Raw genomic sequence first — 16,379 nt, 5'->3', positions numbered from 1 at the left:
CCATCAGACTGTAATTATTATAAAAGTTTATTTTTTTGGAAAATTACTTTCATATTAACTTTTTCTATGGGAATTGGGGGAATGTATACATTTAGGTTTTTTTGTTATGATGTAAATGAATTTTGTAGATGAAGGAGTAGTCAAAGATTCAGTAGAAACTTTCTGAACCCACGGATTTAATTCGTGTCATAATTTTTATTTGTCTTTTTTCTGGTCCATTATCTTTCAGTTTAATTAAAGAGGGGAGGATTAAAGCAAGCATTGAAATCATGATTTGTTTTGCGGCATTCCGTTTGAATTTGCCGCTGTCGTACTGGGCCAAAGAGTATTCTAGAACTAGACATAAAATTTTCACCGATTTTTAAGCTTTAGTTCTCCAAAGCGACACAGTAGCAGCACTTTAGCCTACAGCAATAACTGTATATCTTCCGTTAGGTTCTGTTTCTTTTGATGCTGTGGCAGAGGTTGTTTGTTTTGCCTGGCGTCCGATTTTGTGTTATGTCAAAGTGAAGCTTTCATTATTGTGTAATGGTGTATATTACCATTAATGTGAAAGTTTTTGTGTGCATATTTACAGACATTTGTTGACCACTGAAACCATCGTGGTATCATGATTCATATCGTAACGTATTTGTGTGCCCTTTCCTCACGTTCTCTCTTTTGAATTCGAACTCTATGCGATTTGTTTAGTTACGATATCTTAGCATTTTCGGAGCTTTATTCCTATTCTGCAGAGGAATTTGATGCTAATATTTCAGGTAAGTTAGCAATTAACCCAATAATTGTTGATCGTCAATGATGATGTTTTTGTATTTTGCCATTTTCTCGTGCTCAAGTTTTTTTTATTAAGATATGTCCCATTTTTGTTGGCACCTGACGTAAGTACCTTAGAAAGTGGGCCTTATATGTATTATTTTTGTAAAATATAATTTTTCTATATTTCTGCATTACCCATTTCTTACATTTCTCGATAGAATTTCTACGACCTTCTACCTCTTTTTGTGTATCTAATTATATAGATGGGTTTCAATTTCTCTTTATTCCTGGAAGGAAATTTAATGTCCATTAACCTTTATCGCGCTTCTGTGCCTATTTTTTTAAATTATTATTGGGAATGAAATATTTTTTCAGATTTTTAGTGGGTTTTAATTTTTGTCTAGCATTTAATTCTCGGGAGAATAACCTGAAAATTTTGTTGCAGTCATCATAGTTCTGCTGCGAAACGAATACCAGGCTTGGAAATGATGAATTACGAATACCAGAAGAGATTGCTGCGACAGCAAAACTGCTCTATCCCCAGTGCCAACACCTCAGCACCTACTAATGCCGAAAATGTAAGGCCGTTGACCAGATGACCGTTAATTGAAGCAAACCTATTGATCGTTTTGTGTTTAAACTAAGTTTTTGATGACATTTAATATAGGAACTCATTCTCAATACCTTGTAGGAGTTCTTACTATGTTCCTTGAAACTGTCATTATTTACCGTTATTAAAATTGCCTTCTCCTGTTTGATGTAAAATCTTTTTATCAATTTACAGTCACCAGCAGTTCCTCAACTTCTCAACCTATGTTCTCCAAAGAAAGAAAGATATAGCGACCGTTTCATTCCTTTTAGAACTGGGAACAATTGGGTCACAAAATTTGCTATGATATCGGTGAGTAAGCTATTCCTAAATTTCGTTGTCTATTAATAACCGATGTGCAAGGCTACATAAACGAATCCATATTAATTAAATCTTTCTTTAGTTGACTTTCATGGCAAGTTTTGACTGAAAAGTACCCTTGTTGTTATTGTTTCCATTAACTTATGAATCATCTTAATGCTGAACTAATTGTTTTCATGTAGAAGGGTGATGTTATACCTTTCCCAGTTATTATGCTTTTGCCAATTTGAGTGAATTTACAGGCATGAGTAAAATATTTCTTTAATTCACAATTGCTTAGATTATAATTGTATACTAGTATTAAGGGCAGTAGTCCACCTCTCAATTTCACTATTTGCCAAAATGGGTAGATATTTTAATCGTAAATGTAAAATAACGAAAATGCCCCCAAGTCGGACTTTGATATTTTATTAGTACCTGGGAATTTTTGGGACTTCAATAAGTATTTTTACTGTGAGAGGTAACTTGGTGGCGTGCCAGAATGCCAATAATACATTGTAATCAATGGGCCCCAAAGTACCTCAATATCAGTGGAAAAGAAGTGCCGTTTTCTAGCCTAGAAGATTTATTATGGTTGGCTCTGACTGGAGTTTGGAAGGCCATAAATGAACAGCTTGTTGGCATTTGTTTGTATGAATGCATCTCCCTTATAATTTTTTATTCATTTTAATTTGTGTAAATGATATCAATGACTTTGTAGTCTAGATGTGATAAGTTGTGTAACTTCTCTAAATGTTTATTTCTTAAACATGGATAAAGAGCTACATGAATTTACAACCTCTGTTTAATGATTTAGAAAAAAATATTAATTTGTTTTGCAATGTGTTAAGGGCTTGGGTTTTGAGTGGATAGGAACTATCCTTTAAGTGTGTTCATAACATAAGCTGTGGCTTGTTTGCTTGATGGACTAAGTAATTGATTATTTTTTCTGTGATTATGTTGTTTTCTGCCTTCTTACTTTGTTTAAGTGAATTGGTCCACAAAATCAAGGGCATATATTTTTTTGCCACTTTTCCTTTCCCACATGGAACTAATTTTTTTTAATTTTATATATCCTTTGCTCTCCAAAATTGTCAGCTTTTATTGTTTTTCCTCTCTTTGGAATTGAATTGATTGACTCCTTACAGCAACTGTCCATAAATGACCCTTCAATATGTTATAGGATGGCCAAAGAGGTAGTGGCCCTGCAAAGAAAGCAAGAGACAATGGAGAAGGTGGACGGGATGGTTTGACTTACTCCTGCCTTCTTAAAAATGAGCTCCTCGGTGCCGGGATTGAGGATGTAAAAGGCCAAAGTGACGAAAGGCGGGCCCTTTCTCCCAGCGAGGGAAAAAATCTCTTCCAGGTATATCTGAGTGCTAGTCAATCTTGATATTTATATTTAGCTCTCTCTTTTATGTGGTTTTAAATTTTGGAACCATAACTGGAAGGCATTTCTAATGAAATAGAACATGGAAAGGCATATTAATCACATGATGATTTCAAGATAGGTGTGTTTAATGAACATTTAGCATATTTTAGGGTGCCTCATTTTGCAACTTTTCAGATGTTTATCAGTTATTTCTATGTATGTAACATTCACCCAATACCTGTTTTACAGTGGAACTAACTTTATGGCATAAACATAAATACTTGGACCCATCATTTTCATCCATCATGCACAATAAATGAGCATCTAAAATATGTATTTTATAAAAAAATTCACATTTTGTTATACTAAAAAGATACTGGATTATCATTTAGGCTAGAAAAATTATCTTTTATGAAATTCTAGGATTTATATGAGTTAGAGCTTATCAGAGTTATCATGCTTGAATGAGTTTGGTATGGAATTTAAAGGATAAGTAATTTCAAGTAGCATTTAAATACAATGCATGGTGAATACTGAGAAAAGTTGCTAATTGAAATTAATTTTCCCCCGGAAACTAAGTTATATAAACAGCATGAGGATATTGTCAAATGCATTCATGAAATACTTTTTATCATTCTTTTCAGTTCTCATCTCCGAGCAAACAGGATGACTCTTACACATCCCTTTTGTCAGCTTCTCTTTCACCTGTCAGTGGTAAAAGTCAAAAGCTTTTGAGGTCTCCTCGGAAAGCTACTAGAAAAATTTCAAGGATTCCTTTTAAGGTATTGATGTACTTTTGGTTCAAGGAGTTAATTTTTAAGTTCTTTCAATTTGTTTGTCAATTCTGTAATTGAGGGACATGGAATTTCTCTGCCAAAGTTAACTTTGTGAAATCGCTTTCACTTCTATTTCTTTTCATAAAAATGCAACTAGTAGTAACTTATAACAGCCAATATGTAATGACCAGCATAAATAATGCATTAAATTAGGGAAACATACATGTGTCTAATTGACCATCATTAATGCTATCAGTAATAATCATTATTTTTATTTTAACACGTTGTGGACTGGATATTTAAATTCAATCTCTTTGGGTGGGACCAGGGATTAATATGAGCTCTAAGCTAAATAATGTTGATGCATGAAAATTGGTCTAGCATGTTTGATTTTTTACGTATTTAATTTAAATGTGAAGCATTTTACTCACCAGAGAATTCAGTAATTTGTTTTTATTTGGTATACGGTAAAATATGGCCCTCTGTGATCGGTCCGCAATATTAGTATATATTTAGTTATAGTGTTGTTCCATAGTATTTCACACAGTACAGCGGTATTAATCTACTGAATTACACTTGGTTTACATTTCTGTATTCCATAGTTACCTTTACTCACTTGTTGATCGCATTCCAGGTTTTAGATGCCCCTGAACTCCAGGATGACTTTTATTTAAATCTTGTTGATTGGTCGTCTCAAAATGTCCTAAGTGTTGGACTCGGTAGCTGTGTATATTTATGGTCAGCTTGTACTAGTCAGGTGACAAGATTATGTGATCTTTCCCATGATGGCAATTCTGTCACATCCGTATCCTGGAATGAGAGGGTAAGTGCTTACTAATTGTAAGTGAGATTCTTAGTTTGTAAAGAATAGTGAAAATGAAATGATTCTCACATTTGTGGGATGTTTTTGAGGTCCATTCACTTTATTTTTATATATTGGGGTCTTAAAATTTTACTATTTCCTATGGGTCCCAACCTATTTTATGGTTTTCATTGCATATTTTATCAAGATTAAATGACTCCTTTGGCTATTTTCCAAAACCATGCATGGCAGTTTTTTTTAAAGGTGTACTATTGTATGGCCTCCAGTTAAGCCACCCCTTTTGGAACTTCAAAGTTAACGTTATATCTCGCTAGAATGAAGTTTTTTCTTGCTGATGAGAAGGAGCTGATTATATAGTTGTGATTTAGCTTCATATTAATTAATGCGGTTTGCATCCCTGGTGTATGATTGTAATTCCAAGTTTTTCATTCCATTTAGGGTAACTTGGTTGCTGTAGGCACTCACCATGGTTATGTCCAAATTTGGGATGTTGGTGTCAACAAACAAGTGAATAAGCTGATGGGTCATTCGGCACGTGTTGGAGCTTTGGCCTGGAATGGGGAAGTGATTTCCTCGGGGAGTAGGGATAGGGTTATCATGTTGAGAGATGTCCGAACACCTTCTCAGGTGGCCGAGAGACGACTATCTGGGCATCGGCAAGAAGTAAGTCCCCTGTTGTTTAATTTTTTTAAAATGTTTAAAACCTGTCCATATGCAGAGATATTATTCCTTCCTTGTATGTTTTTCATTATTTTATGATTAACGGGGACTGTTCTAAAAAAATAGCTCTTAAGATATCTGGAGTTAAAGTTGAGGTATCTGAAATGTTATTTATGTCAGAGGTTATGAAGTGTAATACTGTAAAAAAAACAGAATCGATGCCCTCTTTTGCAGTCTCCTGCAATTCGTAAAATGTCGTCTTGGTGGTGTTGAGAAACCTCTTAGTTGTCACACACTATGCAACACATTTATAAGAAATGTGAATATATATTTGTAATTATGTGATGTCATACATTGAAAACATTGTTTTTGATAGTTTTTCTACACCATTTTTTCAGGTTTGTGGCCTGAAGTGGTCTCCAGATAACCAATGCCTAGCTTCTGGAGGAAATGACAATAGATTGTATGTGTGGAATCTCCATAATCTCACCCCAGTCCAGACATACACAGAGCATTTAGCTGCTGTGAAAGGTAAACTTGGTTGTACATATGCAAAGATATCTAAAGAAAGTACGTATTTATTTTCTGAGTTGATTCATTCTAATATTTGTCCTCTATTTCATATGTAGCCATTGCATGGTCACCCCACCACCATGGCCTTCTTGCAAGTGGGGGAGGCACGGCCGATCGATGTATTCGTTTCTGGAATACGCTCACTGGACAGCCAATGCAGTGTGTGGATACTGGCTCTCAAGTTTGCAACCTGGCTTGGTCAAAGCATTCCTCTGAACTGGTTAGTGTACCTTTTATATGCCTCCAATGTGGACCTTATGGTATTACAACCCCATATCATATTTAGATTATCCTCCAATGTATTGTTTTATATACAAAATTTTCTGATTCATCTGGTCGGTGTGTCTGCTAACCTGGAATAATTAGGTATTTTTGGTCCTCTCGGAAAAACTCAAAGAGTCCTTGAAAAATCCTTTCTTGACTCATGCAGTGTCTACTGAAAACTAGCCCCATGCATTGAATTCTAGAATTAGAGTAACCTGATTTTTGTTATAATTTCCCCATGTAGATGAATCTTTTAGAATTATTGCTCACTTGATGCTTCACTTTTTTATATACCTACAGTTTATATTTGGGAGCCAGTTAGCAGAACTGTTTGTGTGCTGGACTTGTAGGTGTAGGTAGCTGCAGTTTCTATATAGGCTATATTTCATGGTGTTAAATTTATGTACTGTTACGTTGAGAATATTTAGAGTAGGTAGAGGGTAGTTAAGGGTGTCTACCATGGTATTCTTTCAAGATCAGGTTAATGTGATTAAGTCTGTGTTGTTTTTTTCCTCATGTGTTAGTTAATGTATAACCCAAAGTTTTGTAGAATATGTGGCCATTTTATGGAACTTGATTTAATTGGAGCTACTTACATGTGAATATTTGCTTCTGTCATCTTAGGATGTTATTCTAAGCATTAAAATGGCTTGATAACAATTCTTGTGGTCCATAATGTCCATTCCATGATCCTTATATTGCCTAGAATGCTTATAATTTTAAAATAATAAATACAGTGAGTCCTCGTTTAACGTCACTTACCGTTCCTGAAAAATGTGACGATAAATGAAATGACCTTAATCGAAACATAATATCCCATAAGAAACAATGTAAAAAGTGAATATCGGCTCCTAGACCTCACAATTCCTACGCGAAAAAATTTTAGCGTATCATATCTGGGGCATTTTTTCACGATGGGAATGCCAAACTATGGCATAAATACGAGTTCCTGTCTTCATCGACGACAATAGCAGCAGTGACGTAAATCCTTCTCCATTTTTGTATCTTCCCGCATTTGCTTTTCGGCTTCGCTATGGTGGTCGCCCAGGCGAGCGTCGCCTGGGCATCGTCATCGCTGAAACATCGTCGCAGTTACAGGAACAAAAATTATTGTGAACACAGCGAAAAAAGTGACGACAAAAACTCCGAGTTCTACACAGAAAAATTCCTTGAAATCACTTTTTAGGTTCCTGAAAACCATTATGTCAAGTAAAACCTTGCGCACCTACCTAAGAATTCATTTTGCAGACAATTTGCTAAAACCGTAATCGCGATTAACAATAAACACACCATTTTACACTTCGTTTAGACTGACTGTATTACCGCCCACAAAACGAACAACCTGCAACGCCCTCCGCTTCGCGTTTTTTTCTCGTGTGAAATTTAAAAGCCTTGACGTTATCGCGAAGCGAAGGTGCGATAAACGAATGACGGTCTCAAAATTTTCGTGACATTATCGCGAAATGACGTTAAATGGGGTGACTTAGAACGAGGACTCACTGTATAACTTTTTCCTTGTGGATTTATTACAGAAATTCATTATGACCTAGGTCTTGTGGAGGGCCATCAACATTAGTCACATAGGTAGTAAAAGACATCGAATTTATAGTCACTCGAACTTGGTAGTGGTAGAATCAGGAAGGAAGAATTTGGGTTTTAGATTCTGTGCTGGTGGAGTTCTGGTCGAAAACCCAACTTCTCCTGCAAAACTCCTTCCTTTGGAATTCTTCCTCCCATAAGTTTGAGTGACTTTCAATTCGATGTCATCCATTTACAATATGCCTGATGATGACGATCCTCATCGAAATCTAGGTGCCTAGTTGTGAAATTCTGTAATAAATCTCTTTGAAAAAAAAACAAAGGTATTCTCATTATTTTAAAATGCCAAGTAAATTCCAACAAGTTACACCACAACAACTGAATTTATAAAAGCCTTATGTATAGGGCTAAATAACACCCAAAAAAAGCGATTCCCTTTGAAAACCTGTAAATCTGAGGGATTTTGTAATGGCTGCACGTTAGACACACTGCTGGTTTAAGATCTGTCCTCCTCTGTTTCCTTCAATCCTTGGAGAAAAAGATGAGGAACGTTTTTCTGCAGCTTACATTGGTACATTGTGCTTAATTAAATGGGAGGCTGGTGAAGTTGGCGATTGCAAAATTTACTATATTTTCTTGAAGTTGTTGGAAGGCAGATGTACCTATACTATCTAGTAAATTGCCATGACACTATGTTATATATTCCTCAGGAGCGATTTAGTATTCATGGAAGAGTATAAGAGTATGTGTTATTAATGGATGGGAGTGGGATAGACAGCATAAGGAGAGGTATACATGCATGGTTATTTTTTGAGTTAGATCTGATTTAATTTAGCCATGCTTCTAATGAACTATGCATGCATGTAGAAATGGTTATGTTGGCTGGTTTTTAGTGTACCTACAAAAAAAAGATGCCATATTCATTTCTAGTGTGGTTATCATTATGTTTTCAGGGATTACAAGTGTTTAAGTTATTTTAATGGCCTATTCATGTTAAAATGCAGTCCATGGCTCTTGCTGCATGGCAATTAATACGTTGCGTACGGATGGCGAGAATTCTCGTCATTTTTTTCCTGAACGTTCCGGACAGATGACGAAGATTCTCGTCATTTAGGCACGTCAACCTAAACAATTTAAAGCGTAAAGCGTACAATACGTATTCGTTAGTACGTTTTCAGTTGTTGTTCGTTGTTCATAATGAATTGATGCATCATTATGGTTGATTGGGTAAAGTTATATTCTAAACATTAGCTTTTTAACCATGTATAAAACAAAGGCATTACGCCCTAATAGGCACGTATTTCCAATTTCGGCGTCCCTAGGAATTTAAATACCCCGGTATGCAACGTGTTAATAGTCTCAATTGCCAGCTTGGAGTTTAAACCTGTTTGAAGGTAGTATTTGGGCACAAAAGATAAGTTACAACGGGAGAAAAATCTGGAGAGATGTGTGAAACGGGAGAAATGTGTGAAAGATACTTCCCACTTTTCATGAGTTGGTGATGTGATCAGAGTTATGCTCAGATACTTGTTCATGGAGAATAACTTATAGATGGAAGACATTGGTCACAACAGTAGATCAAATCACAAAACAGCCATCAGTCACAGTGTGTCTGTAAAAATAATTCGTTATCTGTAAGCAGACACACTGTAATTGCAAGAAATTCCAAAATTGTTGTCTTGTACCTTTCTTATTAATTGTAATTTAACTTCTTGGAATTTTGTGTTTGATCAGTACTCCACTTTGGTCAATATTACAGAAAGGACCACCTAGTAAACCAATTTGAAAGGGATCATTAGTTAGGAGGAAAAGTTGAAATGGCATTGAATGGTCTACTGCAGTGGATTCTCGCAATTTTTTGATCCCTCTTTTCAGTGTATTTCCTTTACACTTGCTATTAATGCCATAATTTTCTTCAATTACAGGTCAGCACCCATGGATATTCTCAAAACCAAATCCTTGTGTGGAAGTATCCCAGCTTAACTCAGGTGGCCAAATTAACCGGACATTCGTACAGGGTCCTTTATTTGGCAATGTCTCCAGATGGAGAAGCAATTGTCACTGGTGCTGGAGATGAGACCCTCCGTTTTTGGAATGTGTTTAGCAAAGCACGCTCACAAAAGGTACCTGCCATTAGAGGTTTATTTATTTTCAAAAATGATTGTGTTTAAAGTTTGGGGAAAGCAAAATAAGTATATTATAGTTTGCATTAATGAGTGCAATGCAGCTATGGTGGCTGTTTTATTGTAAAGATAGTTTTCAACTATAATTTTTGCTCATTTTTATCATCACAAATAAATCCACATTAATGGAGGTACTTCAGAGAATTGACAACTTCTCTGCATTAGGTAATTGCCCCAAACTATTATTAAAAAATTCTACCCTTAACAACCTTTAAATTTTTTAAATCATTGGATACAGACCTATAAATGTCAGGTAGAGCAGCGTACCTTATGCATGTGGATTTGAATGAATTATCTTGAATTAATATTATGTCATTTTTCCACATTGTAACTCCTTTTGGTACCTTATGACTATTTCATTTAATACTTATGAGAGATTTGCTGGTATAACATGGTAGAATTCTTTGTGATCTTCGTAATGAAAGCAAAACATAATTTGATTCAAAACTTAAATTATTAGAAATCAAGGCACATTGATTAGCCTGGCTTATAATGATTAATCCTTTTTTTTTGTTACGATGTGTGAAATGAAACTAAGTTTTATTTTAGTTTCATTTTGCACTTAATTTGTTTTAATAAATGTGGATTTTTTTTCTACTTATATCTTTATCATGGGTAATGTGTAGATGTTAATTTTTAAATGCTTTCATATTTTTTGCAGGAAAATAAATCAGTTTTGAATCTGTTCACCAGCATTCGATAGTGGTCTTGCGGATGTCTTTGAAGTCTTTCTTGGAATTATTTTCCTGAATTTGTTACCCTTTTTTTTGTTGACTTCTTTACAAATTTTAATTTCAAATGCATAGTGTATGCATGTGATAATATTATGTGTAGCCTACTGTAAGTCAATTGTGGTATTATTATTGACGTGCTCAATTATAATTCACATGCCTGCCAGACTTAGTGAATTCTTATCTCCAAGATGTAAATTATTAACAGTTCATCTTAAAAGTTATTTTTGGTGTTTTGTGACAGACATTGAAAGAGGCAATATTGGTGTAACAGGAAGTCACCTTGTCTAGAAACTCCAGACGTAAACATATTTGAATATAATTATTTTGTTCCCATAAGAGCCCATTAGCCAAGGCATTTGCAGGTTGTGCCCTAGCTGTGACGTAGCCACAATGTAGGATGTTGGAAGAGTAATATTTATGACATTGAAAAAGAATATCATTTTTTATTTGCCTGTTTTTGTGTTGGCTTGGGGCTAATTGAATAAGCACCTTTTTGGTCTCTTATTTGATTTTTTTATACCTGTAATTATACGTGTAATTAAATTTTTGTTTACAAAATTATTTTCTCCCAAAACCATGATGATATGTAAATTGGATTCGTCTAATCAACTCTATTTGTAATAAAAAATCATCTGCCACCTATTCTGCAAACTTGTGTAATCTTATTATCTTGTGCACCATCGTGTTATGGTTCATATTTCCCAAAATTTCAACCTCTCTGTACTTCATCAATTGCTGCTTTGATAAATGGTGTTGCATGCATAGTGAGCCCTGTACTTTTTGACCCTGTAAAAAGGCAAGAAATGAGCCTTCAAGAATAAGATCATAGCACTGGGGAACAACCAATTTTTTGTCTTAGATCTGAGACTTTTTTTGACTAACTCTTGGCCTCTGGATAAAGAAAATAACATCCGTTTATATCTATCATGCCATTTTTTAAAGCTACGGGATACCCTCATTTTGTCTCAAATGTCATAAAAAAAAGTTGCATATGATGGAATTTAAAGGGAAATTTTACCTTATATAGTGCCCATACAGAATGATGGGCACTATATAAGGTACCTAATAAGGGACCTGACGAGGCGCCTAATAAGGGACAAGTCGTCTCACTAAGCTTCCTTTATTACCTTCTACCATCTTCCGATTTATATTAACAAAGATAAACGACCTCCTAGCAGCATACGCGGGATGAATTTTGCTGTATTGGAGGCGTGGGAGGGGTAGAAGCGAGCGGGGAGGGGAGGGGATCGGCCTGCGGCTCTTGTATCCGCGATGCTGCGTGGGCGTTGGAATATTTTCTTCGCGGGCGCGGACTCAAATTAGGCATTTTGTGGCTAAACGGTGGCAGATACATCAAAATGCACGAAATTTTTGCCCTAAAAGGGCAGTAACTCGGCAAAATCTATAGGAAAGGACCATAAAATACTATATTTTTCGAATTTCGACCTTCCCCCCCTAAATTGCATTTGAGCGAGGGTCAGGGGTTCACCTAGAGGTCTCAAATTTTTCAGGCCTTATTTTTGATCGGTCCCACAACTTTTTTTCATTGAGCCAGATGGATTTGAAAAAAATCGATTTTTCCGATCCGCCCTACTGTACAGGTAAGTGTAAGATTAACTGGCTGCCCAGTACTTAGATGAGTACAGACTGCCCCTTTGCTAACCCTTTCCTGCCAGTGCCCTCTTGTACCATCCTGGCATTACGACGAACAGACACTCAAGCTACTGCATCAGCAGAATGTGGGAACATCTGTCGAAAGTCAGAGGTGACAGCCAACCAGTCAGGAGATGCTGAGAGAAGATACCGCTCAAAGCTAGGGGAAAAAATGTGTAATCCAAGAGTTTAAGTGCCATTCCACTCACAAATGTCGCTCAAAGCGGCATTTTGATACTTGCACTGCATAAACGCTCAACAATCGCCCACTGAATCAAATCCGCTCATCTAGTACTACAAGGGTTATCCAGATGAGTGGATTTGATTCGGTGGGTGGTTGTTGAACATTTATGCAGTGGAGGTATCGATTTGTGAACGGAATGGCACTTAGATTCTTGGATTCCTGAAAACAATGAGTGTGTATTTCATCAAAACGTTGGGAGATGAGATGGTAAACCTCACCCAGAGTGAAATCCGAGAGATTTTCAGTAATATTTTTTGCCCAGAAAGTATCGGACATTACTTTCATATTAAATTTTTTCATAACACTTTTAAGAGTTTGGTAGCTTTATAAATTCATATCATACATTTAAAAAAAATATTATTGTTGCACAGTTGCACATGGAATAAATGACTAAAAATACGAGGGGACTGGCAGCCAATCAGGAGACGCTGAACCGCCCTCAACCTCAGAATCTATATTATATACAACCCGATGTGTGACAGATAGCACACTCACTGACCACTGACTGATTCACGTATACAAATTCCCGACCACTTCCGGACGTGCTGGGAAGACGAAATTTTTACGGGTCGTGGAGAAAAAATATTCATCGGGGGGAAAAGTCCGAAAACTCGAAAAAGTCGATCGGTTTTCGAGATATATCGATCCGAATTAACATTGGAGCCTTATGGGACTAAAACATATTCCATTTTTTGCCTACTTACAAATGTCACGGGAACATGAAATGTCACTGACGGAAACTAGATTTTTTGGCCGAATTTTTGATGTGAAACATTTTGCCATATTTTGTTTATAAGTATTTTTTATAATTTTTTTAAATTTCCAATGCTTTTCTTATGGGCCTATCTTTGGATTTTTTTAAAACCAACTTATAATCGTTGTAGGAATAAGTCCTTAACTTATGAGATACTAGATTTTTTGGTTGATTTTTTGGTCTGGTTGCTTTTGCAATTTTTTGTTTAAAAGTATTTTTTTTAACAATTTAAAATTTCCAATGCTTTTCTTATGGGCTCACTTTGGGAATTTTTTTGACCGATTTGCAATAATCGTAGGACCTATTCAATTTAACGCAAGATACTAGATTTTTTTCTTAATTTTTTGGCTATCCTTTGATATCCACATGTTAATCAAACTTCGAGTAATTAACGATTATGTATTTTCATTGAATTTGCGACTCCTACAACGTTTGGTAACTTACAACACATCCGCCGTGAAGTTTGCATTCCCTCAACACAGGATTTTAAATTTTTCGGAATTTTTTTGTACCCCTTCCCGACGTGGTACGGACACCAAATTCAGGTGATTGACGTCTTTCTCGTGTGCCTACGAGGCGCTAGCAGGAGAACGCAGAATATTTAATTTTAACGGGTGACACCGTCGAAAAAACATGCTTACACTACAGCTACAGAGCCGAAATTTTTATCCAAGGTTAACGATGCCGCGTTTTACAGAACAAGAACTTTAGGTCCCCCGAAAACCCCCTGTGACACCCCCAAAAAAATAAAATTTACTTAATAAGTCGTATATTTCGTGTACCATTCATCCCAGTTGTATCGTTTTTATTGATTCCGAATGGGAATTGTGTCGGCTATATTTACCCGTCATGTTCAATTATCCTGCCCCAATTACACACCCGCGATAAAACTTCAAATTTTTAAATGTACATTTCTTAACAAAATAGTAGAGTAATAAAAGGGGTTCCAGGACAAGGACACCTAAAACCGATTTTTTTTATAACCACTTCCCCATAAGGTACGGCTACGAAATTCACATTAGTTATGCCATATTACAGCGCCTATGCACCGCTATGTGGAGAACACAGAATTGGTAATCTAAATGTGAGTAATACGGGAAAATTCATTGTTCCCCTACAGCTAGATCGCTATAATTTTTACTGTAGGTAGACAAAGACGTTTTATGCAACAAAACCCCTCGATATTTCACGCGGCTCCCTAGAAGACCAGGGAAAAATTATTTTTTTTTCTGTGAATAGCATGTTCTTCGGTGTTTTCGCATATTTTAGCAGTAATTCCGTTCTCCTATGACTCATCGCTAAGGAATTTATTTCGATGATTGTGACCGTTGCCAGTACACTAAAAAAAAACCTGTTAACCCCCGGACCGCCTTCAAAACATCTTCATAAGCTAAAATGCCACAATCACGGCTAGCATGCGTCAACATTCTGCCTCATTATCCCCCGGTAGCATTTGTAAACGATGGGGGATAGCTGGTAGTACGCATTGCTCTGTGAGGAGTGAAAACCCTGGCGGCGAAGCTGCCCCCGCCCCAGGAACGACGGAGCCATTCCGAGGAGTCAGAGGCGCGGAAAACCTCCGAGAACCCTCGGGCGGCAAATCCGCTCCAACACGTGGTGCAGCCGAATGGGTGTCTTACGAGGGGGGAGGGCGCCGATAACCCATGGGCGGCAAAGCCGCCCACAGGCGAGGAACGGCGAGGCCGTTCCGAGGAGTCGACGGCTCGGGGGGACACAGTAAACCTTGGGCGGCGAAGCCGCCCAGTGGCGAGGAACGGCGAAGCCGTTCCGAGGAGTCGACGTCCCGGGGGGACATATGTTAATTTGGGCGGCGAAGCCGCCCCATCACCAGAGAGCTTACGGGGGGAGGGCGCCGATAACCCTTGGGCGGCAAAGCCGCCCACAGACGAGGAACGGCGAAGCCGTTCCGAGGAGTCGACGGCTCGGGGGGACCCAGGTAAACCTTGGGCGGCAAAGCCGCCCCAACACGAGGAAGGGCGATGCCGTTCCCAGGAGTCGACCCCTTGGGGGGACTCGGGTGACCCTCGGGCGGCAAATCCGCCCCAACACGTGGAGCAGCCGAATGGGTGTCTTACGAGGGGGGAGGGCGCCGATAACCCTTGGGCGGCGAAGCCGCCCACAGACGAGGAACGGCGAAGCCGTTCCGAGGAGTCGACGGCTCGGGGGGACACAGTTAACCTTGGGCGGCGAAGCCGCCCCATCACGCGGAAGGGTGATGCCGTTCCCTCACGCGAGGAACGGCGCAGCCGTTCCGAGGAGGCCATGGCTCGGGGAAATAGGTAAACCTCGGGAGGCGAAGCCGCCCCATTACGACGAGATAACCCTTGGGCGGCGAAGCCGCCCACAGGCGAGGAATGGCGCAGCCGTTCCGAGTTGTCGAAGGCGCGGGGGAACACCGGTAAACCTTGGGCGGCGAAGCCGCCCGGGCACGAGGAAGGGCGATGCCGTTCCCAGGAGTCCACGCCTATGGGGGACTCGAGTAACCCTTGTGCGGCGAAGCCGCCCTCACACGATGAATGGCGAAGCCGTTCCGAGGAACCAGCTGCTGTCTCTCGGAGGGCTGCCTAAATATATGGGCGGCGAAGACGACCCCTCGGTGAGGAACGGCGAAGCCGTTCCGAGTAGTCGCGGGTTGGACGGCGAAGCCGTCCGGTGGGGGCAGCCGGCGAAGCCGGATGCGGGGGGCTTTAGGGGGCGTAGCCCCCTAACGAGCGCGCGCAGCGCGGCGAGTCTATATTATATACAACCCGATGTGTGACAGATAGCTCACTGACTGATTCACGTATACAAATTCCCGACCACTTCCGGACGTGCTGGGAAGACGAAATTTTTACAGGTCGTGGAGAAAAAATATTCATCGGGGGGAAAAGTCCGAAAACTCGAAAAACTCGATCGGTTTTCGAGATATATCGATCCGAATTAACATTGGAGCCTTATGGGACTAAAACATATTCCATTTTTTGCCTACTTAAAAATGTCACGGGAACATGAAATGTCACTGACGGAAACTAGATTTTTTGGCCGATTTTTTGATGTGAATTATTTTGCCATATTTTGATTTAAAGTACTTTTTATAATTTTTTAAAATTTCCAATGCTTTTCTTATGGGCCTATCTTTGGATTTTTTTAAAACCAACT

At 38.5% G+C, this 16,379-nt stretch overlaps 1 protein-coding gene across 2 annotated transcripts; it reads left to right on the top strand.

Moving 5' to 3' along the window:
* The first annotated feature begins 447 nt into the window (after positions 1-447).
* Positions 448-11,220, top strand: LOC124169107 (fizzy-related protein homolog). Of its 2 annotated transcripts, XM_046547597.1 has the most exons (11): positions 448-758; positions 1,202-1,334; positions 1,541-1,657; positions 2,829-3,011; positions 3,662-3,799; positions 4,428-4,616; positions 5,055-5,279; positions 5,675-5,807; positions 5,906-6,069; positions 9,578-9,775; positions 10,497-11,220. In XM_046547597.1, the coding sequence occupies exons 2-11, from the start codon at positions 1,242-1,244 to the stop codon at positions 10,536-10,538; spliced, it is 1,482 nt and encodes a 493-aa protein (XP_046403553.1). In that variant the 5' UTR covers positions 448-758; positions 1,202-1,241; the 3' UTR covers positions 10,539-11,220. The 2 variants fall into 2 exon arrangements, with proteins under 2 accessions (XP_046403553.1, XP_046403554.1); XM_046547598.1 differs by lacking the exons at positions 448-758; positions 1,202-1,334 and adding an exon at positions 1,344-1,443.
* The last annotated feature ends 5,159 nt before the right edge of the window (positions 11,221-16,379 follow it).

The sequence above is a fragment of the Ischnura elegans genome, chromosome 12, assembly GCF_921293095.1.
Source record: "Ischnura elegans chromosome 12, ioIscEleg1.1, whole genome shotgun sequence".
Taxonomy (NCBI): Eukaryota; Metazoa; Arthropoda; class Insecta; order Odonata; family Coenagrionidae; genus Ischnura; species Ischnura elegans.
This window is presented reverse-complemented; position numbering and strand designations above follow the sequence as displayed.

What these genes read in the sequence shown, in the direction of transcription:
- LOC124169107 (XM_046547597.1), top strand. Translation starts at nt 1,242, where the DNA reads ATGATGAATTACGAATACCAGAAGAGATTGCTGCGACAGCAAAACTGC. An exon ending in TTTCAAGGATTCCTTTTAAG is followed by an intron (nt 3,800 to 4,427) that starts GTATTGATGTAC and finishes ATCGCATTCCAG; the next exon opens with GTTTTAGATGCCCCTGAACT. An exon ending in TATCTGGGCATCGGCAAGAA is followed by an intron (nt 5,280 to 5,674) that starts GTAAGTCCCCTG and finishes CCATTTTTTCAG; the next exon opens with GTTTGTGGCCTGAAGTGGTC.